Here is a 27,641-nt window from a genome sequence, read left to right on the forward strand (position 1 = left end):
TAAAAAAGAGCAAAAATGTGTGATTTTAGCGTATTCTAGGATTATTCCTAAAAAATCCAAAACCAAAACGCACGAGGGCGGTTTTGCCAAAACGAAAACCATATCACGAAGCTAATCCAGATCCAAAACCAAAACCAGTTCACGGGGGTCAGTGAGCATCTCGACTTTTTACACTGTACTCAATTAGTTCCAGACTGCCAGCCAAGATAACATAGGCACTCGCCTAGGGTCCAACCAACCCTGGGTGTGCACCTTTGTTGTTAGGCTTCAACTTGTGACAAGTGGAGGTGCCAGAATACACGATATAACCTCCACAATCACTAACATACTGCTTGGTGCAGTGTGCTGTGCTCCCCGGGATGTGTTAGCTGTGTATAGGTTCTAGGGACATCTACCTGCACATGTATCTCTCTGCTTGCAGCAGTCAGAGCATTGCAATCCTGCACAGGACTCCCAAATATTGAACATTTGGCTGAGCTCCCATGAGGGAAGTATGTGTGGGGAGGGGGGTTTGCTATGCAATGAGAAATCTGTGTAATGTGACTAGCGGTAGATCTGCACAGAGGCTGACATTGAAGGGGTCAATGTGCAATGGTGTTGTCTGTGCAATGGGAGATCTGTGCTAATTCGTTGGCTATGGGATCTGTGCAATGTAGCAATGGCGGAGTTTATGCAATCGGATGTTGTGTAAAGGGGAGGGAAACAGGTCTATGCAATAGGGTACAGATTAGAGAAATCAGCTGGGGGACAGCGATGCTGATATAATTATATGTAGAGACACTGAAGAATCAGATATTGGGCCCACACTTCTAACCCTACCTAGAGCTTAATTTGGCCCACAGTCAGCTCAGTATATATGTCTGCTTACAGTTCTCCATAGATAATGCCATGTAAAATTGGACACACTTGTCTGCAATGACTAATTGTAATGTTGCTAATTGTGCAGGACAGGTTAATTCTGCTTTGTAAACATTAGATAATAGTAATCAGATCAATATAATGATAGTCATGCCTGAGACGCATCTGTTAAACAGTCGTCAACACTTTTACAATAATCCATCTCAATTCTGTCTTCTGACTCTCATCTTCCTTTTTTGCTGACTGCCAATGCTTCACTAATCAACATTTAAATGCTGACATGGTTCTACAAATCCATCAATCACAACCTTTTTCAATATCACTTTAAAGGATACAAATTTTCAACAATAACAACAGCAACAACAAAAAAATATGATATCTACGTTCATGATCCAGCTGTCTTATATCATGCACAAAAACCTCTGTGTAAAAAGGATCTAGTGATACCGCTTTCATACTGCCGCCCAGGCAATATCCCGGGTATATGAACCTGGGATATTGCCGGGGGACAGAGGGGGGCAGAGGCTCCCCCAGAGTCAAAATCCCGGGTAGACCGCGTTCATACTGAACGAGGGTCTGCCCGGGGTCTCCATGGCAACAAGAGGAGCTCTGATTGGCTCCCCTTGTGATGTTTTTTTTTTTTTTTTACTTTAACATTGTGTCTGGTGAGAGCCGGGTTAAAAAAAACCGGGTCGCACCATTCATAGTGCAGGCTTCCCGAGGCAGACCAAAAGACCCGTGTCTAATTCCCGACAGCTCTCACCACTCGCCAATCAGTGTGTTAGGTTGGGTGTCAAGAATGCTCTCTTTTGCCTGTTCAATGAGGGAACTTCACAATGTTCTTTTGTTTGGTCCATACCAAAAGTGAAGTTTGGAGTTACCAAACTTTACCCAATTGTTCTATGAATTCATTAACCTGATAGGTGTGTGCAGGTTATTTGCAATAATCATTACAAAATCGCATTGTGCTATCAGGTTTTGGCACTGTAACAACTGGGCTATTCCACTCTCTTTCTATATATCAAGTTAGTATAGCTCGCAGAGCAGGGCAAAATCCTGTCCATTCTCATTCAATGGAACAAAATAGAATGGGGTACACCCTTGAGTTTAGGGGAGGCACATTTGAAAGAAAAGGTAAGACCAAACCCCTTTTTTCTTGATGTTCAATTGCCACATATAATAAGCTCTCTGAAATTTACATGTTTATTACATAATAACATTTCCTGTATGTAACAACTGATTCATTAAAATTAGTAAACAATCTTTGGCTTACCATGGTTCCAATCACTGCCATGACAAAGAAAACAATCACCAACACAAAGCCGGGCATCTCGATTTTCCAAAATCCACTTTGCAGGGTTGTTAAATCCTATGGAAATAAAACGTTAGCACAACCTCTATCAACCTTATTCACTATATTATTTAGTATACAATGCATGTCGAGCATTGACCATCTGATGATTCTGACAGTTGCCATCTTGCTAAATGAGTTCCAAATATTCCCAAAGAGAAGAGGTTTGCTCCTAGAGACATGTGTAAAGAAACAGAACTATCTGTGCCACAGTAATTGACTTAAAATAACATGTATTTTCATGCTGTCTTCTTAACAGGCCGCACTAATTGATCAGCTCAACGGTGCTAAGGTCAATTGCATGCTCAAGCCATAGGTAAAGATGATAAAGGACTAGATGCAGGAATGGATTTAGTATTAGAGATAGTAGGCCTCTGCCTAGGGGCAGTGGAGGATAGAAGAAGTACGTATACCTCAAAATGTTCCTGATTTAATTGGTACAAATTCAGATATCATTTACATATTATGCCTAATCTGCTCAAACTAATCCCCAGATCAGCTCACACCCAATTAGCGGGGGCCACCTCCTTTTCTGGAGGTGGCCAAACAGGGGACTGGCCAAGACCATCTTAAGACATTAGTGGGCGCAGGGTGAAGATCACATTAGTGGCCCCCGATCCTCTTTGCAGAACAAATTAGTCCGTGTGAGGGATCACTACATTTGTTTAACTTAATGAGTAAGATCAGAGAACTTTTAGCGCTTAGGATAGTTTTAAGTCCAGTAAATTCAGGATTGTTTGCAGTTATGTAGCTTTGAGCTTAATGGAGTGAGGAGATATTAATTAAAATGCGTGGTGGGAGATTTACATACTGAGTGTGGGTTGATTTGATGAGTAGCCTCAGTAGCCATTAGACAGTGAGGGGGATAATGTGTGATAGAAATACCATACCCCAAAGGGAACAGATCAACCGTTGAACTTGATGGACCTGGGTTTTTATTCATCCATTTCTAGAAAAGGGATTTGGTCTCACCCAAAACGAGCAGGATTTTGGTAGATTCACAACAGTTTCTATGGATAGGGTGGTGAGGCTGATGTGTCCCCATTTTTAAATCGGGAATGGTGACCTTGTGAAAAAGCCAGGTTAAAACTTCTGTAATAACGGTAATGGTTTTAACGCCGTGGGAATGCGGGGGGAATTGAATTTCCCCCTCAGTGGTGGTAGCATTTCATCCTCTCACCATTTTCTTGCCTGTTTCATATTTGGTGGTCGGAAATAAATTACTAAAAATCTATTACTTTTTGGAACAATGCAAACTGTTATTGTCCTCCAGAGAATTCTATTGTTTGTCTGGATTTGTTTATTTTCGTTACCCTTGGATACGACAACAGATAAACTCACGTCTGTGCATTGGATATAGATCCATTTACACAGCAGATCTGTGATTGTTATCTAAGGGCAATGAAAATAAACACATCCGCCTGGGCAATAGGCAGAGTTTCCCTTTAAATTGGAAAATTGTTAATTCATGGAGACAGGCTCGCTGATTAATTAGACTTTCTCCTCTATATGAGTTAGTGGATACACAGCATCAGACGTCTTAGATAAATGAGGATGACCTGGAGAATGTATTACCTAGGGTGGAAGGTGGATGTCTCTACGCAAATAACATTAATTAGACTCTATGACTCAGGGTCTGATCGTATTTGAGTCCTAGAGTTGGCTTCTCGGCTCCAGATGGTCTGTATGAAAATCTCATTTAGGATCCATCTGGAGAGTGATACGTTTTGCTCTCCGTCCCCACGATTGCATTAAGGATACACTCCAATGTCATTAATAGCAGCGTATTCTTACACGTCGCAAACTGAATTATATTATATCAATGCTGTGTGGTATTAATAAGCTTTCATGGCCTGCACTGAGATTTGGCATAGCCCGCTTACATCACTGTAATTGTGTTGATTTCCCAAAAGGCTGCTCTAAATTGCATTGTTTTATTACGGACGACCAGTTGTACTAAAAAAGTCCCCGGAAATGTTTCTGCATTAAAGAGATGGAAGGATTTATAAATAGTGGATAAAGCTGTGGATACTGTAGGTTACAGTCAAAAGGGCTGCAAGGCATTATCGGTGGGTTATGTCACATGTTGGATAAATGTCACTGTTTTCCACTGTCATGTTGTAAACTAGGCTGACAAGGCATGCTGTGACTTGTAGTTCCACAACAGCTGGCTTTCATCACAGAGGCGGGTCATTCAGTAAAGGTCACTTATGCAAGTCGCCTACACAGCGCAGGTGCCATTCTGTGACGCAATGCGCCTATTTTTCTGCAGTTGCGTCTGTGTTCACGGAAAGTAAAAGGATTTCAATATGGCGGTAGCTGCGGGTTGTGAAAATGTTTGGATCAGCGTTACTTCTGCGGGTTAGCTGTAGTTATGCTGCTCAAATTGGGTCTCAATCATGTTCGGACGCAACTTGCGGTTAAAAAAAAAAAGTACGGAACTTTAGTGTAATTTCGTCATATTCCGTTCGGATCTCAAGATGCGTTTCCATTTGCATCTGGGTGTTAGTACACTCTGCCTAAACGTAACTTGCCGTATGTTAACAGATAAAACAGACTGCAGGATATGCACATATTTATGTGCAATATAAAATCCCATCAGAACACATGCAAAACAATTGTGGGGCGGAGGATGTGCATTTAAAAGGGGCACTTCTGGTTTAATGACTCTCTACCTGAACTTTTTTACCTACTGCAAACTTAATTGATTTTTACACTTTAGTTTTTTAATGAGGCACTGACAACTGGCAGAGAGTTCAATACAACATATGTAAGTAAACTTAGGTTTCGTAAAGAACCGTACTCCACTCTGTATTGGGGGTTACTGTAGCGGCTGCCTCATTGCTGTACCGAGCCATATAATATGTACTATCAGCCATATACTCCACTAAAACAGTGCCCCCTATTGGCCGCCTTTGGTATAAACAACACAATACCTGTATTTCTCTATGTCCAACAATCCCTGAATACAGATAGATAATACTATGGATCCTCACAAATCCTAACTGCTGGAGGATCAGACACAATGTTAAAGTTATGAAAAAAATAGAAGTTTAGAGAGGACAAAAATATTGCAATGTATTTACTGTATATGTCATCATCATCGACATGTATTTATATAACGCCGGCAGCTTCCGTAGCGCCTTACAATGGGGAACACACAGTGATAAAACAATGCAATACTGGGTAATACATACAGACAGAGAGGTAAGAGGGTCCTGCTCGCAAGCTTACAACCTATGGGACAATGGGAGTTTGATACACAAGGGCATGTGCTACATCATATTGCACATTGGTCCAGTTAGAATGCAGAGGTGAAAAGTACTTAGTGGCTGTATGATCAGTCACACAACAAATAAGTAATATACAGCTATCCTTCATATCTGTATATTACTTATTTGTTCATATAGCAGCTGACTTCCGTGTCACATGACCTCCTCTGCACAACGCAGTCCATGCTGCATAACGGAGGAGTAGGGAGTACACTGTGCTCTCCCTCCAACCTCTGAGGAAGGATATATATCTTCATCCCTACATTTCACTTACCAGTATCTGCGAGAGGACAAGTAGGCAGATACTGCCCCCGATGGTGAGAACGTTCCACAGAGCGGCCCAGCTGTACGGCTCATCCCTGCCCGCCTCCTGCGCCTGATCCACGCCGCCCTGCAGCTTCTGCTCTTCATCTGCCTGGTCCAGGGAGCCCATATCGTAACTTCTGTCATGGATAGACCTGGCCGTGTATGGGAGGGAGAGAGGAAATTAGATGCTGCTACCAGCATTGTCTCTTGGAGTGACTCATCGCTCAAAGCTGTCATATCTGGCTCAATTGAATATTTTATCACATGCTGCGGAGACCACACACACATTACTATGTCCTATTTCTGAACTCCAATAAATGTGAGCACATATTGAACATTAATAATTTAACTGTTAGCTGCGCCCACTGAGGATGGAACATAAAGATCTATGACGTCTTGCAACATAGACAATGTAAATCTTTTTAGAATATTAAAAAAAAAAACATTTTCCCTTATCGGTGGATATTTCGGCGTTCACTAAATCCGGCATTTAATGAATATATGAATAAACATTACTTAAAAGGCTGGTCACTATTTCTGAATTTTTTTTTTATGAGTTGCATGGACAACATGACACGATCATGAGTCTAGTAGGGGGTCAGGTGAGGTAGGCAAGGAACAGAGCTCGAAATGTTTGCGCTGATACAATATATGGAAAGCTTTGCGGAGAAATACACAAAAGAGACAAACCAGATAACAGTTCAAAGAAATAAAAATTAACATGTTCATTGTACATCCAGTATTGTTGTCCTTGCTGGTGGTGATGGCTATGTACATATTGACTGTTTTAGGACTGAAGCTGCATCTGATGACAATTGTGAAGTACAAACTGTAACAATTCAACATTAAAATTCCAACCACTGCTGCCGGAAATATGAGTTAGAGGGAAAAAGTAAAGCAGGACGCATCTTAGAGCACTTGGCCTAAGTGAACACTCAAAAATGATAGCTTTAAAATGGCAAAATTCACATCATGAATTCATCTTTCTTTTTCAACTGCAAGAATGCCTGATAAATCTGCCCTTTTGGAAATACTTTATCTGGCATTAGGAGTTTCTAGGGGAGGGGGGAAATAAAATAATAATTTCTTGAATATATGGCTAGCAGAGTATATAGGTAGTTTGATAAAATATTAATACATTTTAGTACTGTAGGTCTACTTTAAAAAGCACTGAGCCCCAAAACTTGAATATAAATATATGAAACATGTACACTATATAAATACACAGAATAACCTCTTGTGTTCTGCACGCTGGATGCTATTCTCAGTAACTTTCTTACTCTATATTTATGTGCATTACCACTCCTCTTGTTCTGTAGGCTGGATGTAATTCTCAGTATCTGTTCTTGTTCTATATCAATGGACATGTACACAGTACCACTCCCCTTGTTCTGTAGGCTGGATGTAATTTTCAGTATCTGTTCTTGTTCTATATCGATGGACATGTACACAGTACCACTCCCCTTGTTCTGTAGGCTGGATGTAATTCTCAGTATCTGTTCTTGTTCTATATCGATGGACATGTACACAGTACCACTCCACTTGTTCTGTAGCCTGGATGTAATTCTCAGTATCTGTTCCTGTTCTATATTAATGGATATGTACACAGTACCACTCTCCTTGTTCTGTAGCCTGGATGTAATTCTCAGTATCTATTCCTGCTCTAAATCGATGAACATATACACAGTACCACTCCCCTTGTTCTGTAGCCTGGATGTAATTCTCAGTATCTGTTATTGTTCTATATTGATGGACATGTACACAGTACCACTGCCCTTGTTCTGTAGCCTGGATGTAATTCTCAGTATCTGTTATTGTTCTATATCAATGGACATGTACACAGTACCACTCTCCTTGATTTGTAGCCTGGATGTAATTCTCAGTATCTGTTCCTGTTCTATATTAGTGGACATGTACACAGTACCACTCCCCTTGTTCTGTAGGTTGGATGTAAGTCTCAGTATCTGTTCCTGTTCTATACCGATGGACATGTACACAGTACCACTCCCCTTGTTCTGTTGCCTGGATGCAATTCTCAGTATCTGTTCCTGTTCTATATTAGTGGACATGTACACAGTACCACTCCCCTTGTTCTGTAGGTTGGATGTAATTCTCAGTATCTGTTCTTGTTCTATATTGATGGGCGTGTGCACAGTACCACTCCCCTTGATTTGTAGCCTCAATGTAATTCTCAGTATATGTTCCTGTTCTATATTAGTAGACATGTACACAGTACCACTCCCCTTGTTCTATAGCCTGAATGCAATTCTCAGTATCTGTTCCTGTTCTATATTAGTGGACATATACACAGTACCACTCCCCTTGTTCTGTAGCCTGAATGTAATTCTCAGTATCTGTTCCTGTTCTATATTGATGGACATGTACACAGTACCACTCCCCTTGTCCTGTAGCCTGGATATGATTCTCAATATCTGTTCCTGTTCTATATTAGTGGACATGTACACAGTACCACTCCCCTTGTTCTGTAGGTTGGATGTAATTCTCAGTATCTGTTCTTGTTCTATATTGATGGGCGTGTGCACAGTACCACTCCCCTTGATTTGTAGCCTTGATGTAATTCTCAGTATATGTTCCTGTTCTATATTAGTAGACATGTACACAGTATCACTCCCCTTGTTCTATAGCCTGGATGCAATTCTCAGTATCTGTTCCTGTTCTATATTAGTGGACATATACACAGTACCACTCCCCTTGTTCTGTAGCCTGAATGTAATTCTCAGTATCTGTTCTTGTTCTATATTGATGGACATGTACACAGTGCCATTCCCCTTGTTCTGTAGGTTGGATGTAATTCTCAATATCTGTTCCTGTTCTATATTGATGGACATGTACACGGTGCCACTCCCCTTTTTCTGTAGGTTGGATGTAATTCTCAATATCTGTTCCTGTTCTATATTGATGGACATGTACACAGTACCACTCCCCTTGTTCTGTAGCCTGGATGTAATTCTCAATATCTGTTCCTGTTCTATATTGATGGACATGTACACAGTGCCACTCCCCTTGTTCTGTAGGTTGGATGTAATTCTCAATATCTGTTCCTATTCTATATTGATGGACATGTAAACAGTACCACCCCCCTTGTTCCATAGCCTGGATGTAATTCTTAGTATCTGACTTTGATGACTGACTTTTTATTGATGGACATGTACACAGTACTACTTATTCTGTTCGCTGGATGTATGTTATCAACTCTATTTGTTCTTGTTATTAGTTTAAAATTTGTTCTTATTCCGTATATATGGATTGCTGCACAATACAACTTCTCTGTTTTGCTCACTTGATGCAATTTTAAAAATCTCTCCCTACCTCCTGCATCATTTTTATTAAACATTTTTTAAACATAAAAAACAATTGCATATGATCACATGCACTTGGCAGCTGTGTAACAGTAACACACTGATGTGACAGTACAGTAAGCAGTAAATATATTTTATGGGAATATTTGCTTATGTTGTGCATATAGTGCAGGATATAAATGTTATTTTCACCAATAAAATGAAACACCTATCAGATAACACGTGACTGGAATCACATATGTACCACTTGGTGTTATTACTGGGTGAAGTACAGCTAGTTTTGGGGTTCACAGAGCACGCTACAGGCGTGTTCCAGAACGCTGCTGACATATCTGTCACCGCACACACAGGAGAGGATGAGGAGGTTGGATCCGTTCTCCTCTCTGCACTGACTCACAGGAATATATCTGAATTCTGGACATGTGTGTAGTCTGCGTGGGGGAGATACAGAGTGGGCTGGAGAGGAAGAGGATGCTCAGATTTACTGTGTACCAGAGGGAAGACGTTCTGCTCTATGTGTGCGTTTCATGTCTCATAACAGGTCCTATCTGCAGGATAAAGCAGATGTGTCCATATCTGTATATATACCGGAGGCTGCAGACATCACCTCCGCTGCTGATACCTATTATATGTGTGATTAGAAGCTGAAATGCTCCATCTATGTAACTAATTGTATGATGATTCCATTTCTTTAGTAACTGTTGTGATTAATTAGCTAAACTACCAGTATTGTAAAATGGTTTCAGACACATAGAGAAGACAAGAAGAGGCTCTGTGACCATATCTAGACATAACGCATGTGAGAGATTATACTGTGCATATACCTAGACATAACGCACATGAGAGGTTATACTGTGCATATAACTAGACATAACGCACATGAGAGGTTATACTGTGCATATACCTAGACATAAAGCACGTGAGAGGTTATACTGTGCATATACCTAGACATAAAGCACATGAGAGGTTATACTGTGCATATATCCACACATACAGAACAGGTGAGGTTATACTGTGAATATACCCACACATAAAGCACGTGAGAGGTTATACTGTGCATATACCCAGACATAAAGCATGTGAGAGGTTATACTGTGCATATACCCAGACATAAAGCACGTGACAGGTTATACTGTGCATTTACCCACACATACAGAACAGGAGAGGTTATACTGTGCATATACCTAGACATAAAGCATGTGAGAGGTTATACTGTGCATATACCCAGACATAAAGCACGTGAGAGGTTATACTGTGCATATACCCACACAAACAGAACTGGAGAGGTTATACTGTGCATATACCCACACATACAGAACAGGTGAGGTTATACTGTGCATATACCTAGACATAAAGCATGTGAGAGGTTATACTGTGCATATACCCAGACATAAAGCACGTGAGAGGTTATACTGTGCATATACCCACACAAACAGAACTGGAGAGGTTATACTGTGCATATACCCACACATACAGAACTGGAGAGGTTATACTGTGCATATACCCACACATACAGAACAGGACAGGTACTGAGAGTTACATTCAGCAAAGAGGTTTATTTCGCCCCTTTGATAAATCTTTTTGAAAATCTTTTGCGCAACTTGCCACGCAATACGCCGGGTAACAACAGAGAACATGGCCCGACATGAAAGCTGTTGGACGGCTTCACAGAAAAGAACTTTCGCACTAATTTGCGCCGTTCATAAGTGATTAAACATTGTTTTAAAAATAAACTTTCTTTCAATGTAATCTCCCTGAATAGGTGTTTTATATGTGTTATAACAGTCATAGTTCATGCTGCTTTTATGATGCATCGGATAACTGACAAATCTCTACCCAGCAGCCTCAAATTACTGATTGTGTGGGGAGAAGGTAAGTCGTCCGGCTCCCCGCACCAATCCTACGTGTAACGCCACAAACACCTGAACACATCTATTTAGTCACAATTACTCATTCTGTGGGTGTAGCTATGAATCACTCCATCCCCGTAATCCTTTCATCAGGATCCACAGTCAGTTATTTGCAATAAAGACGTTATGGATAATTTAGTAACATGCAAAGTGCAAACGGCACCGACGCGGTATCTTACGTACTCAACATACGCACCACAGACGTGTACGTCTGTATGACCGTTAGCTGCTTCTGATTGGTGAATGTGTATTGACCCCTTCAGCTGATAATACTTCATTCAATATTATTTGAACTTGTCTATTCCAAATACTTAATTGACAGGTCCATCAGGACTAGTGCAGGAAAGAAGATCCGGTAAACAACAGACGTCAACCACCTTTACATATGTATGGGTAAAACATCTTTATTTAGCATGTAAAAACATCATTTGTTTAAGTCCTTAAAAAAATACTGTTTCCCCTGTGCTTTTATAGTCATTCTCTATTCTCTTCCTATTTTTTTAGCGTAGAACCCTGATTCAGCTGGGAAAAAATATGTAAACATTGTCCGCTATCATGTATTCTATAAAGAAGATGGTTTGTTGTGGCGTTACCTAAATTGTACCCACGTTTTACTCATTAGCATAGCATTGTGCGAACCTGCTCAAACATGTGCCAACCTGCTCAAACATGTACCAACGTGCTCAAACATGTGTCAACCTGCTCAAACATGTGCGAAAACACTCAAACATGTGTCAACCTGCTCAAACATGTGTCAACCTGCTCAAACATGTGCGAATATGCTCAAACATGTGCGAAAATACTGAAACATGTGTCAACCTGCTCAAACATGTGTCAACCTGTTCAAACATGTGCGAAAATGCTCAAACATGTGCCAACTTGCTCAAACATGTATCAACCTGCTGAAACATGTGCCAACCTGTTCAAACATGTGCGAAAATGCTCAAACATGTGTCAACCTGCTGAAACATGTGAAAAAATGCTCAAACATGTGCAATCCTGCTCAACCGTGTGCAAACCAGCCTCAAACATGTGCCAACCTGCTCAAACATTTGTGAAAATGCTCAAACATGTGCAATCCTGCTCAACCATATGCAAACCAGCCTCAAACATGTGCGAAAATGCTCAATTTTGTGTGAACCAGGCTCGACAATGGTTAAACCTGTTCACATTGCTCAAATTCACTCAAAATATGTAGTTGATCTATAGTTGGGGACCTGCCCCTGCCTTCTGGTATAACATTAGGCTGACCCTGCCGTACAGTCATGTTCTACAGCAGACAACAAGAGACAATAACATCAGTCACTTTTGGCAAAGCAGAAAGAAGTACGTACTGTATACCACCAGATGCCTCAAGCCCCAGACTACTATTTAGATGTCCAGAGGTCGCTGTATCGCTGACCGGCTCATAGACTGACGACGCTCTTTACCAATCTCCCCAGAGTGGCATCTGCCACGGCCTTAATATAATTGGATAATCTTAGTGAGAAAAACATTTTTGCGGCGAAAAAATGTGTAACTTTTCGCTATGAAGGAAAGGATGGGAGTTCAGTCTTTATCATTTTGACAGATCCACTAAACACGCTTTGTCTTTTATATAAGTATCATGGTAAAATCACATGAGATCTGTGCAATCCTGCCAGCTAGAACCAGGTTATGACTGCAGTTGTGGTTTGTGACTTGGCACACTGCGAGCTATTATCATTCATTTATATAGTGGCAGTCATACTACACAGTGCTGTACAGAGAATATGTAATAATTCTCATCACTCCCTGTTCCATTGGAGCTTACAGTCTATGCGGTCTGTTTACTAAAGGGAGATAAACCATGAATCCTGTGAAAAGGTTTTTTACCCGCAGGATTGAGGGTTTCTCCCTATTTACCAAAACCCCAGCCAGTAAATGCTACCAGTCCCAGTTCTCATACTTGCATCCCTGGTCCCATTTTCTTAATAAGTTGCACAGTAAAAGTTTTTCTATCGACACGTCTTATCGTGGGGGGGGCTTAATAAATAGACCCCTAACTTTCATGTTCACGTGTCACATTCCTGCTTGTTTGAAATTCTATATTTCATTAGTTGAAATGTGCCTAAAATTGTTCTTTCCTTTTAAAGTATAGGGGACAAGGTTGGTTTTCACCTCTGACTACCTGGAGAAGTCTTTTTGTCTTTTTGCAACGGGAAAATAAAAACTGGGCTCATACAGAACGGAATCCCTCCGTACAACGCATCTTCTGCACTCTCACCAGTCCGGCAAAATTAAATATATTTTTTTCCACTTCAATACAAAACTAGGCACCAAACTAGGCACTGTGTGTCTTCTCCAAACTAGGCAAAGACCCTCTGCTCCCAGCAAGCGCCTCCAATCCTAGCTCTCAAATTCTCGTACTTACCAACAAAAACTGGTGCAAAAATAGTTGCGCGACCTCCACAAAATCTGCGCCAACTATGTCCTTCCGTCTAAAACTGCCCCTGTTCATATTCCTGACCTACTGTCCGCACTACCAGCCTACAGACTCTGCCCCCAAATATTTCTTAATACTCCACCACGAGCAGAGGGCATCACTCCTAATGCTCACTGTTAGGACAGATATCAGGACACGACGACTACATTATAAAGAAAAAGAAAAAAAAAAAAAACAATTATAAATATTGTCACAACAGTCTCTCTTTTAGCGCATTGCTCACGCTGGATCGCAAGAAAAGAGTTACAATATGAGTCTGGTAGCGTAGCGTTCTACGGTCTCCGCACCGGATTGCCCGCTTTGTGCGTTATGTGGACACAGTGCGCAGTGTTCTATTTTCCATTGTCAAGAGATGAGGACACTTCACAAAAAGGCACGGGTGATTCGATCAGGCGGGGTGAGAACGAAACATAAACCCTGATTTATGGCAGATTCTCAAAAATATTATTATGATGGATTTTTTTGTAAGTAAAATGAGTTTGTTCATAGTTACCAATTATCCTCTTAGGGCAGCACTGGTCATTACCTGGGAGCCAGGCTAGCCCAACTAATTACCCTTAGCGCCTAACTTGTTTCTATTGCGTTCATTGGACGCGCTCCTTACCTGGCTCTGTAATTACATAACCACTAAAGGATTTCTCACCCGTTCACGACCAGTTGGTTTCTCTGGGAATAGCTCTTTCGATTTAGTTTTTCTATCCAAGCAAATAATATTTTGGTTGGCTACTAGCATATTATTTTATGGAATTCGTATGTGAAACAGTCTACAAATAAGAGAGTCAATCATATTACGCATCGCTGTATAGATTATATCATACTTGCCTAGTTTTAGGTGCTGGAGTCCGGGAGATCCCGGACAGGGGGCATGACCAGAGGGCGAAAGGGGGTGGGGCACGGTCAATCGTGTCATTTTGGCCCCACCCCCACGTAGGAAATGATGTTTTGATGCGGGGGACGGGGCCAAAATGACGCGATTCACCGCAAATTGCATTATTTTGGCCAGGTATTTGCCACATGCTGGAGACCTGCCTGCTCTCCCGGGGGTCCGTGAGACCGACCCGGATTTCGGGAGTCTCTTGTATATGTGGTCATTTACATCAATCCCTGCCCATTGCAGCTCTCAAATCAAATTCCCTAACACACTCACAGACTAGGGTCCGGTATTTCAGAAGCCAGTTATGTTTTTGGACGCTGGGAGGAAACCGGAGCACCCGGAGTAAACCCACGCAAACACGGGGAGAACGTACAAACTCCACACAGACAGGGGCATGGTTGGGTTCAAACTCAAGACCCGAACGCTGTGAGACAGCAATGCTGACCAGTGTGTCACCATACAGCGACATGTGTACAAAGTCTGATGGAATATTAGGTCCCAGAGACAAAGGTTTACATTGTAGTTTTAGAAGTGTGTCTTGTTTTGCAGTTATAGATCGTAACAATTAGATTCTAATCCTATTTCATTTTTGTTTTAATGTCTGGAGAAAGCCTTATATTAGCTTCCCGTGGGAATAATACACACACTTTAAATGTGATTTAAATAATGTGTGATTTCAAGACATTAAATTAACAGTGTTTTCAATAAGGTGTAATTATGGTAACACCTCACTTTTTACATAACGCGCAGTTCAGCTTCACAGTCTGCAATTTCTAATTATAATTCACAAAACCTAAAGCCTGCGACAGAGGCATCACTGGAAGAGAAACGCTGCATTTTACGCTGTTGTTTGATTATTTACTTTCGTTATCCGGTTTCTCTGAAGTAAAAAACTAAAGATTCGCTGCAGTCATGAGACTACAGAAACTCTGATTCAGTTCAAAGAGCTGAACTGCAAATTACTAGTACAGCAAATAGTTTATTTCTCTGCAAATCCCAATCATACAATGCTGATGGTCTTATCAACATGGGCAGTGTGGTGGCTCAGTTGTTAGCACCTCTAACCCACAGTACTGGGGTCATGAGTTCAATTCCCGACCATGGCCTTATCTGTGTGGAGTTTGTATGTTCTCCCCGTGTTTGTGTGAGTTTCCTCCGGGGGTGCTTCGGTTTTGTCCCAAACTCCAAAAACATACTGGTAGGTTAATTGGCTGCTATCAAATTGACCTTAGTCTGTCTGTCTGTGTCTGTGTCTGTGTGTGTATGTTAAGGAATTTAGACTGTAAGCTCCAATGGGGCAGTGACTGATGTGAATGAGTTCTCTGTACAGCGCTGCGGAATTAGTGGCGCTATATAAATGATGATGAAATGTCATATTGCTGCAACTATCTTTGTGCATATTTAAATAATGAGCAAATTTGAGTGTAAACTTCTTACACTTCTTACACTGTTTTATTACTGGGACTGATGCAAAGTTGGATGCAAAACAGAAGCAAATTACTCTTAACAAAAGTGCGTGGGAAACGAGCGTATTTCGGCCAACTTGCAGATGTAAAGTTCAGTAACGCATATCTATCTTCATCTTGACACAAGCACATCTATCCTGTTAAGGCTTTGTGACAATTCAGATAATGGAGTCAATTTCCTAAAGGCAGAAACCCCATTTCTCTGGGGAAAACAAGTGTGGGGGTCTGGTACAATGTGCGGGGCCACTGATGGATATAATGTGTAGGGGAAAGGCTGCATTTAGACAATTTTATCTTAACAATCCGTTTTGTTTCTTTTTCTTTCTTTGTTTTGTACAACAGTCAAATAATAATATAAAACGATTGAACTTGCAATATAAACGTAATATATATATATATATATATATATATATATATATAAAAATATGAACGTAATATATATAAATATGAACGTAATATATATAAATATGAGAGTAATATATATAAATATGAATGTATGGCTTTTTTTTCCTAACCAGTCTTTCTTTAGATATTACAGAGGTAACTTAAGTTAGAGGCTGCTTTAGAATAAATTTAAGGTACTCACATGTCCTCTAATTATCAGAATCTAAATAAAGGTCCCTGTTCTCCTTCATTATCATATTAACCCTTTCTAAACTCTGGGGTTAAACTTCTTCAATGTCAGGGAGAGTAGTTTACTTTACTGTATATGCAAACTCGCTGTTTCAGGGGGTCCAAAGGAAGATCCTCTACAGGGGCAAACACAGGATTTGTAGAGGGGGGTTTCCACACCACACCGCCAGTGGGCGTGACCAGCATGCATGGGGGCGTGGCTATAATATTAGACAGTGCTTGGCTGCTCTCCAACTCTTCCTATCCCCATAATATACATGGGAAATACTGCGTGCGCTACTGTTAGGTGCACACAGCTCTCCCTTTTCAAGCAGAGCCGTGTGAGGCGGGGGCAGGGTCCAGCTACCTCAATTATACAGTGCCCCAGGCTTTGAGGGGGGTTTCCAAGCACTAGGAAACCCCCTTGGTTTCCCTATGCTCTATATCTCTATTTCTTTAGTGTGCATCAGAGGATCAAACTATCCACCCTCCAGCCCCTCCCCATTTTACAGCAGACTTTTCTCACTGTGGACCCTTCACCCTGTAATTCCTGCTGCAGCAGCTTCTCTTCTTCTCTGTTCCTATTCTGTTTATCTTTACCCTACTTGCACTTTACTCTCCAGTACAAATTCTGTTCCCCTTCTCCCCTTCCCTGTATAATATACAGCCCAAGTCAACCCAACCCTACTGTTTTATTCCTAGTGTCTCTGTACCCTGTTGCCAGGAGCTAGTTTTCTGCTGGCAACCTGTTTTCATTGGCCAGCCAGCTACTTAGTCCCGCCTACATCCCGCTCTGTCAATCACTCGGCTGCCACCTTCCTGGCGGTCTCATTAGCAGCCGCGCTGCCTAATATGACCTGACCGCGGAGCCGTCTCCCTTGGGTCCCAAGGTACCATCGCCCGAATACATCCTGCCTTCTAGACCACCCCTTCACAGGAATACAATTCCCAGCATGCACAGCACGTCCCGTCATTGCTCTAATGCCGTCCTATGCCTGGGGGAGGGGCATGGGGTTAGTACCTCCCATGCGGTGCTGGTTCTGGCTATCAGGCCCTAGCTGGTATGGGGATGGGGGCTTACTTTAAATCTGGACTACCAACTAGTAGAAAAATTATTAGCTGCAATCTCTTCCTTTATTATTATTGATTTATAGAATGATGTAATTACTTGCAGTGCCATACAGAGGAAATGGTACATACTGGACAATTATAACAAAAACTGTCCTACAAAAAAACAACACACACACGCAAAGCACTTACAACATATACTTGAGGATTCAGGGTCATTTAATCCTATCACCTCAGTTTCACCCAATGATAAAACTACTGCAGATAAATTGTTTATAGTATAGTCCTACTTACATGAGGGCAAAACAATCATGGCTTCTTGGATGGGGGCAGGCAAATCTTGCAAATTGGGGACCAGGGGACATGAGCAGTTTTGCTCTGATTTTGGTGTTCAGTGATATTGGGGAAGTATCAATTTTCCCTTCGCCTATAACAATAATTTTAAAATTCAAACTTCCCTCTCCCCCAGTACAAATTAATGACGATCATGTCCGGCTCATATTCAATAATGTGCTGCCATCAGTATTGCCCATTGCTGCTAAAAGCCTACAGTGACTTGAGGTGTTGGGAGGAGCTTGACAGAAATATGGCAGCCTGCACTGAGCAACATCTGCATGGTTTTCTGAGTACACAGCATTCCCCCAAAAAATAGACCACAGCTAACCTTCCTTTACCACTTACCAAACTAGTATTTGTAGTTTAATGTTCTGTTGGGGTATAAAGTGTCCAAAACTTTACTCACCATGAAAAAAGAAGAGAATCTTTATCACAATCCCATGTCTGAATTTAATCTCCTCGCACCAGTCGCAGCTTTCAAATGTTTTTTTCCCCAGAATCCTGTCAAAAGACATAGTGCAAAATAAATTAAGGATTAGTGTTTCTTTCAGTCACCTGCTGTGGTTTTCTTTTCATTTAAGTTCATTCGTTGTCAACTTGTCACCAAACAGAGTAGCGAGGGGGGGTGCATTTTTTTTTTGTGTTAGGCTGCATTCTCACTGATGTTACTGGTTCCAGTGAATTAATAAACTACAATTTAAGATTTATTTCTCAACCTACAAAATGGCTCCTTCCAATGTGTGTAGGTGCCAGGGCCAAATGCAGGATTTCAGGCTTTTTCCAAATTCTTGGTTTTGGGAAAAAAAAGCAAAGAAAAAAACACCCAAAAACCACTTGCTGCAATAATAATAATAATAATAACAACAACATAAAGTACAATGTAAATAAATGTAATAACGTATGTTAAATAAAAAATGAGACACTGTAAGCTGTACAGTAAACAAACCTCACATTAATATTTATCTCCTTTAAATAAATTATTGACCATCTTGCCCAAAAAATATAATGTAATACCTTAGTGCTTCCCATCATTCTCAGCTTTTTGCAGAATATCACAAGCAGTTTAGTTTTACTGCATTTTCCTTCTCTGTAAAGTCACAGAAACACGAGAGCCAAAAGATAGCAATGACAGCGGCCATTTTGTTGAAGCCAAAGTTCAATAAAACATAGGCAGATCCCCACAAAAATGAGTCTTAGGGCTAGATTTACTAAGCTGCGGGTTTGAAAAAGTGGGGATCTTGCCTATAGCAACCAATCAGATTCTAGCTTTCATTTATTTAGTACCTTCTACAAAATGACAGCTAGAATCTGATTGGTTGCTATAGGCAACATCTCCACTTTTTCAAACCCGCAGCTTAGTAAATCTAGCCTTTAGACTGCAGACTGTTATACTTTTTTTTTTATAATGCAGACACGAGGAGACTTCTAGAAGCCATTTCCTACAGCTAAACCACAGAAGTACCGTGGTTCAAGTGTAGGGAGGTTTCTGGGCAACTAGAAACCCCCTTTTAGGGCGTCCATGGTATCAATGCTAAGACATGCTGACAGCTTGGTGAGTGGCCATCTTATTGGAGTCTATACTTCTGGTAATCTATTTATTTAGGGTTTTATTAGTTAGAAATGAGTTACAGCATGTAATTACATTTGTGTTTGCTATTTTTCAGTTATATAAATATAACAATATTGCTGAAAAAGCGCTTCACAAATGGAAAGTACCACAACTGAGGGCTGTAGATAAGCAAATGGCAGCCCATGGGAGTGATTTTCAGTGGGGTCATACAGTGATGTGTTCCCTGACTTGTTTTTATAAAAATGCCAAATATACCATTCCAAGTAGTTAGTTCATATTTGCCTTCTTTTAAAAATATATTTCAGTGAGATTGTTCAAATAACACCTAGGCGCCGTTCTTAGCGTCACGCCGACAAATCTAGATGTTTGTTTATCAAGAGGAGGTGCTCTACAAGAAAATGGCTGCCACTCTGCAGCACACTGCTGCCGCCATTATTTCCCCAGTGTTTCCTCCACGGTGACTTCAAGCCAGAAACAAATAAAGTATACATAATACCATTTTATGTGACCCCCCTGAACAATGCTGCCATTGGTCAGTGTCATATTAGTCATATACATAGGATAGGTACAGCACTGTCTCCTAATCTTTATATCATTAATTGTACTGTCTACAGAACTGGTGGGCAACATACTGCCCTCCAAGACTTCACCCGTGGCTACTTCCTAGTTTATTGTCAGATTTGTGCCTGTTGATATGTTATTACAGATAGGTGTCTCTTTATTTGAGATTATTTTAATTTATTACTGAGATTAAGGGTAATATGCGACCACTTTGAAGGTTCTGGCGGACGCAGTACCGTGCGTCCGCCAGAATGTATCACGTTGCCCATCACTGGGCTACAGGTTCCTTGCCAGTGGTGTCTCAGCAAGCATAACTGACATTCTTTGCTTTATCATTTTACCCTTTTGTCCTATATCACCACCACCTATAAACTCAAGTATTATAGCATGTTTGTAATGGAAGAGGAGAAGAACTCCATTAAACTTTATTTCATAGGTACAGTAAAATCCGTGCTTCATATATGCAAAAATTTTAATTTTGTGGTGAATTTGGCCAAGCCTTTATTAGCCAAACCCCCAACGTACATTGCTCATATACTAAATTATCTGTCATTTCAGGAGAATTTGGTTGAATGCAACAACCTCTCTTTCCACCTCTACCCTGAGATCTGCAGCCTCTCTTTTCCATCTGCACCCTGAGATCTGCAGCCTTGTAACATCCGGCTGTTGAGATAACGGCAAAGCTGTGCATGACAGAAGCCGATATTTTTATCAGCAGCGAGGTAAATAAAAGATGGTCTCTGTTTTGTGCACAAGCAGCGCACAGCGATGGGAGAATATTCTCTGCCTACACGTCATGTGTGGGAGCCGATTAGTCATCTAATGGGCATGTGTGATTGACAGAGTGCATTTAGTTTTTCATGTCAGCAAAGAAGACAGTCCCCAATTTAGTGTGTTTTACATACACAGTTTATAATCAGCAGCCGTACTGCTCCGTGTTCTTGGTTCAAGCTGTCTTTTGCTGCCTTCTGTTAGGGCTGTGTTGGCAGCAGCGTATGAGCTCCTGGCTGGAGGACAGACAATAGCTCAACAACTTATACTCAACATGACCTACGGCGTGGAAATGTCTCTACATATGTGCATAAAAAGAGGGACAACACTCCCCAAAATAGTCTCACCTTTATTGATTTAGTTTACATTATGTGCAGTTTGTCCTACATCGATCTTTTTGATGTGCACTGTTACTATGTTCTGGTATTAATTAGCAGGTAGCTGTTTAACTCACTGTAGCTTGTAGGACTGCATCTAATACAGATCAGGATTTAGCCAAATTATCGTATCGAATCCAAACTTTGATGACTCTGGACATGGATCTATTTGGCAAAATCCTACGAGGTCGGCCAACTACGGTCTCACTCTCAGGACTCAGCCAAATCCAAAACTGAATCCTAGATTTGTTTTAGAGGGGTGGGGTAGGGAATGTATGGGAAGAAAGAGATAGATGTCCTATTTAGGGGTCCAAACCAGGGGCGGAACTACCATTGGCCCATGGAGATAATGGGACCCGCTGCACGGCAAACTAGCGACCTGTGGCCCCCCGTTCCCTCATCCCCACTTCACAGCACCGCGGCCCACAGATCACTAGTCCCGCCTCTGGTCCAAACATAACATGACCATTTACAAACTTAAATACTTGATAGCAGATAAGCGCGCAACTCGCTCTATTTATTGATGGTTTAGTCATGTTGTTACCTGGTACAACTCTCTAGAGTTTGTCTCTAATATCTACTACAAATCATATGGGTCGCTCAGCCATTTGCACCAATACGGACAGACTTTATGTTGGGAACACCCAGTGCAATGAAAACTTTGAAATATAGATATGTGATACATGGACTAAAGAGAGTTCATAAATCAGTAGTATATTGTGAGGAAAAAAACATGAAAAGTTGAAATTGAGGATGTTGTCCAAAACCGATCTTTTGCCATCTGAGATTGCAATTGGTCATACAAAGGGTTGGCACAGAAGCGCTTCCTAAAAGCGCAATGTGGGTTTGTACCTTTGTATGCGCAATGTGAGCAAACAGGCGCATTTGTGTAAAATGAAAAGGTTGTGCGTATATTTAGCAGTAAGTAGATCTTGTCCCTGTCTAAAGTCTTTCTTCATAACTATAAATAAAGCCTGGTGACTTTTAGTTTTTACTTAGCATTGTGGAGCTACGTGGTCAATGAATATTGGCACGTGCGCACATGTCGAATACAGAGAGGGTCATTTACAAGGCTGACCCCAACACTGGACCAGCAATTGTTCAAACATCACAGATCAGCATTTAAGGCACAACATAGGGAAGAACACCCCCTCTTCCCCCCGGTTGTTTCCTGTAAAGTAATCCATGGATCCCACTAGCGGTGTTATTAATAGATTCTCTCATTTCACTGCAGAGATGCGACAAACCTTGGCTATAACCACATGAATAGATGGGAGATCTAACTTACATTCTTTGACTACACAGCAGCATGGAGCTAATCAAATATGTGTTTTAGTTTGAAGAAAGACTTCGCTAAATCCTTCAGTTACTTGTAAAGTAGAACAAGCCATAGATTTAGAATGGATCCCAGATTAATTGCAATATTCGATTGATAAGAGAGAACTTGCCACCATAATAATTGAATACAAGGACACGTCCACCACGTATGTAAGTACCGCAAATATCAGGACCTTCTGTACAAATGGGTTCAGACACAGGGGAACAAGGAAGGGAGACAGAAGACTTTTGTAAACGCTATCTCTGGTGTTAGGAAGAGGAATGAAGCCTGTTTGATTCATGCAAATAATATGGGAATATTATTGATTCAATAGGCCTATATCTTAGCTATGATTTTAATGTCCATGTTGATGAACGAGATCAGTTTTTAGTTGCCACAAGTAGAGGGATTATTTCCTGATTTAGAGCTTACCACAATGTTGGCCTGAATCACATTAGGGCGGAAGAGGAGCAACATCAAGATTTTAAAGAAGTAATTAATGTAAATACTATTCACCCTTGGAGCAGCCATAGAGCAATTTTTGCAAATTGAGTTCGACCATACAATGATCCAACAAGGTTATATGGCGGATGTGTTATGAGGAGTTGAATAATTAGAATATTCTTTATAGGTTGAAGTAATCACCATGTGTATTAAAGGTGATGCGCCCTAATCAGTTTTTCTCAGCAGCAACGGCATAAAATGGATTAAATCTCTTGGATCTATCCTCGGGATTGGCATGAAGGTATAAATCTCCCTCACGGAAAATTGTGTCCAAAATTATGACCAGAAAAGTCCGTCTGAGCAGTCCGAGATTACCATTCAAAATGAGACGGTGTCCATGAACAATTCTACAAATCTGTGAGTCCAAGGTTTTGGGATACCATCGGGAATGCCAAGTGACAACATTTTGGTTTACAAGAGCCAGAGTGCTGATCACCATGGAGGTAAGCATTATCATTGCATGTTAAACGTATGGAGGGTAGAGATGCTCACTGACCCCCGTGAATGCCAAGTGGTTTTGGTTTTGGATCTGGATTAGCTTTGTGTTTTGGTTTTGGTTTTGGAAAAACCACCCTCGTGTTTTGGTTTTGTATTTTTTAGAAAAACTCCTAAAATATGCTAAAATCACATAATATTGCTCTTTTTTTGTTCCTACATTATTATTAACCTCAATAACACTAATTTCAAGGCATTTGCAGTCAATTTTGACCACATCACAGGTCACAATATTATTTTCATACCCTTTCAAACAAATACTGCAACAACCTGGCTGGATGGTAAGCGACAGAGCAATGACACAAACACACGGCAGTTCGTAGCACATCTAGGACACATGGGCACACAGCAGTGGCAGAAAAGATAAATGGGGGTCTGCCTCCCGCCCACCCTCCGTGATGTTGGATCTTTAAAAGGAATTCAAAACTCGCGGATCCGAGATCCGATTATGTTACAATGATGTTTTGCCGCGTTTTCAATTCTGGGGGTGCGCGACAGTACGGAGCTCGGATCCCTTAAGTTCAGGTGTGTTCGGTTCTCGAGAAACCAAGCCTGAGCATCTCTAATTGAGGGCTGTTGAGACCCTTAACATTGTGGATGATAAATGTAAGAGCCCAAAACTTAAGGAGGTTGGAGCAGGCATTGGGCATAAAAATCAAGATCTGGGGGTATATTTGCTAAACTGCGGGTTTGAAAAAGTGGAGGTGTTGCCTATAGCAACCAATCAGATTATAGCTGTCATTTTGTAGAACACACTAAATAAATGAAAGCTAGAATCTGATTGGTTACTATAGGCAACACCTCCACTTTTCAAAACTGCAGTTTAGTAACCCCAATGTTGTTATCGGTCTTAATAAATAGACCCTTTATTAACCAGAATCCACAGTATCAATACAGACAATATAAAATGTAAAAAATTGTGTCATCATGGGAATTAAGGGCCCCATAAGCCAAACTCTCAGCTTGTTGGCTACCAGTCGGATAGCCCCTGCTACAATTTAATTATAATTACGGTCTCTACAATGGAAATGAACAAACCTTGGCACACAATTGTCTGAGAATTATGGGTGCTATAAATTCAGCAACAGATATGGTGCAGATGTGGGTCCTTCGCTGGTATGCTAGTATATTAGTAATGGATTAAATAATGCTCTTTTTGTGAGAATTAAAGTCATTATCATCACAGCTGATTTTTTTTACAGTTTTCTACTTGAAACTAATTAACAGCTGTAATGCAACAAACATCTCAGTAACTGTTCACACAAAGACGCTAGATTCCTTAATTATTGCTCATGTTAAAGGGAATGTAACGGCTGAATCTTTCTCGTCTTAATTGAGCCTTGCATCAAGTAATGTATAAACTAGATATACAGTATACTATGTACTAGTTTTATGTTGTGCCTCTGTGCAGGATATGCGACAACAGGGGGATTGTTTGAGCCGTCTCTTTCCTACACTCAGTCATATTTTGAACCCCTTCTGGATCATAATGTCATCATACCCCCAATCCCCAATGACATCACACACATTTCCCTCTAGAACCCCCGCCCCAGGTATTGCATTATTATAGGAGCATCACACATCAATAAGACTGACAGGAGCGCTCTGGGAGTAGATAGAGGGATTCTGGAGAAGATAAGTCAAATAACTGATTGGTGAGCTGGCTAGTACCATTATAGACAATAAGTAGAGTTCTATAACCTGTCCTATCAGTCCAATTTGATGAAGGTTTGGTCTATTTTGTGCTGTTTATCCAGTTGGGAATCTTGTCAGGTGTCTCCCATCATTACCAAATGGGACAAATTAAATCACACCCCAGTCAGCAGCAACATTGCCCCGTTTCCACTAGGCCATGCTTCTTTTGCCCCAATTTCCATAAATATTGGTTCAGCCCATTGGCTGCCTCCATTGTCTGTCGTCAATGTAGTCCTTGTAATCAAATCCAGATTCTATATTTTATCAGATCCTCATCGTTAGTTGACCTATTACTTATCTTTCTTTGGGTTATGTTTTCCTAAAGACGAGAAACACATTTTGTGTTTGCCTCATTCTGTCCATTTCTACTAAAAAAAAAAGGCTCCATCGCGATTCTGTTTACAATCGTAACTTTATCACAAGTTTTTTTTTCATACATGAAATGCATAAACCAGGATGTTCTTAATGCGGACTGTACATAAAATGCATTTTTATCGTTTTTCTTACTTGCAAACACATGTTCTGCGATGCATAAGTGTCAGTCCTCACTATCAGTCAGTTACACCCGGCCTGTAGCTGGTGCAAGTGATACGTAGGCAGTAGGAAGCGTTATTTGCGTGCGTACATGAATTGGATGCAATTGCGCTAGCATGGAGTCCATTTCTGAGCATCCACAGAGCACTCTCACACAAGATACGGCACGAAAGGGACCTACGGTGAAAGATGAATCAGGACCAAAATGTTGAAGTTGGTAGGAAAAGATCCCATGATGATCAGAATAAGCACCATACTAGGGTCAACTCAATCCCTAGACTGATGTCTGATACTACAGTAGAGTGCACACACCTGCAGTGTGGAAGGGAAGTGGTGGAGACAGTGCTGTGGGTGGAATGGAATCTTTAGGACTTTTCTGGAGAAACAAGAACAATGGTGGAACTTCCTGTTGACTGTAGCACATAATATGTCTTTATAACTCCATTAGATAATGCATATGGGCTAAAATGGCCCATATTATAGCCCATCTTTCGACTCAACTGGAGTGAGAATTATGCACAAGTATTTGCCCACGTGGGACTTCCGTTGCGACATACAGAGCCGTTGAGGTGCGGTGTAATACTCTTAACGGGATGCATTTTGCAGCTTCCAGTTGCACTTCTGTGCAGACGCACACTCTGCCCAATGTAAATAAAGCTCTGAACACACAAAAATAGCACATGTAATAAAAACAGCCCCATGCACCCCCTCTCCCAACTCTCATAATTAATTTAAGTTATAACTGAGGCTGAACTTAGAGCCTTTTTTTTTTTGCAAAAATGCCATCCAGCGCTGCCCGCCAGCAGCCTGACAGTGGCCCTGGGACCCGACTGTCTGTATTTATTTGAAACTTTTTATTTTCAAACCGCGTAAAAAGTCAAAAACACATTTCATGGGTAGAAATGCAAACGGACAGTTCAACAAATTGGTACAATTGGTTCAGTGAGACAGATACGCAACATACAACGATATCTTGTGCGTCTTGTAATTGCTATCAGGGTAGGAGAAGGCAAACAAGTATGTGACTGATAGAAGAAGATCTTCAGAGTAGAGCTATGGTTTTAAATTTTGTATGAGGGAGGAATGGGGTGGAGGGAATGGCGAACAGGGCAAAAAGTATATTTGGGAGTTAGGTAAGGTAGAGGGGGAGGGGGGGGGGCGGACTGTCTCGATCAGGTGTTACCAGGTACTGGAGAGTGAAGTGAGTGGAACCATGGAGTCCACTCCGCCTGGTATTGAGGTACAGTTTTATTCCAAAGAGCAGTGTTATATTCCATTGAGGAAATGTATCAGATACTGGTGAGCAGCTCAGCCTTTGAGGGAGGGGGGTTGTTTTCATGCTCGGTCAAGGAGCAATATGTGTGCTATTAAGCGGTGGGTTTGCTAATGCCGGGAATTGGTTTTTTTAAGTAAAATCATTAGCTGTGTTTTGAGGACTCTTACGCCAGTTGCGGGCAATATTCAGAGTGAGATCCCAGACATACAACGAGAAGGTACATACAACGAGAGGGTACATACAATGAGAGGGTACATATTACGAGAAGGTACATACAATGAAAGGGTATATACAACGGGAGGGTACATACGACGAGAAGGTACATACGATGAGAGGGTACATACAACGAGAGGGTACATACAACGAGAGGGTACATACAACAAGAATGTACATACAACGAGAGGGTACATACAACGAGAAGGTACATACAACGAGAGGGTACATACAACGAGAGGGTACATACAACAAGAGGGTACATACAACAAAAGGGTACATACAACGAGAGAGTACATACAACAAAAGGGTACATACAATGAGAGGTTACATACAACGAGAGGGTACATACGACGAGAGGGTACATACGACGAGAGGGTACATCCAACGAGAGGGTACATACAACGAGAGAGTACATACAACGAAAGGGTACATACGAGGAGAGGGTACATACGAGAGGGTACATACGACGAGAGGGTACATACAACGA

At 41.1% G+C, this 27,641-nt stretch overlaps 1 protein-coding gene across 1 annotated transcript in view; it reads right to left on the reverse strand.

Moving 5' to 3' along the window:
* The window catches only part of PTPN5 (protein tyrosine phosphatase non-receptor type 5), a 44,126-nt gene that overhangs the window by 6,688 nt on the left and 9,797 nt on the right, over positions 1-27,641 (reverse strand). The window contains exons 2-4 of the mRNA XM_075188493.1: positions 18,244-18,338; positions 5,756-5,939; positions 2,069-2,227 (exon numbers count right to left, since the gene is read on the reverse strand). Of these exons, the coding sequence (XP_075044594.1) occupies positions 2,069-2,227; positions 5,756-5,914 (318 nt within the window). The 5' untranslated portion in view covers positions 5,915-5,939; positions 18,244-18,338. The remainder of the gene's footprint in view (positions 1-2,068; positions 2,228-5,755; positions 5,940-18,243; positions 18,339-27,641) is intronic.

The sequence above is a fragment of the Mixophyes fleayi genome, chromosome 10 (genome assembly GCF_038048845.1).
Source record: "Mixophyes fleayi isolate aMixFle1 chromosome 10, aMixFle1.hap1, whole genome shotgun sequence".
NCBI lineage: Eukaryota > Metazoa > Chordata > Amphibia > Anura > Limnodynastidae > Mixophyes > Mixophyes fleayi.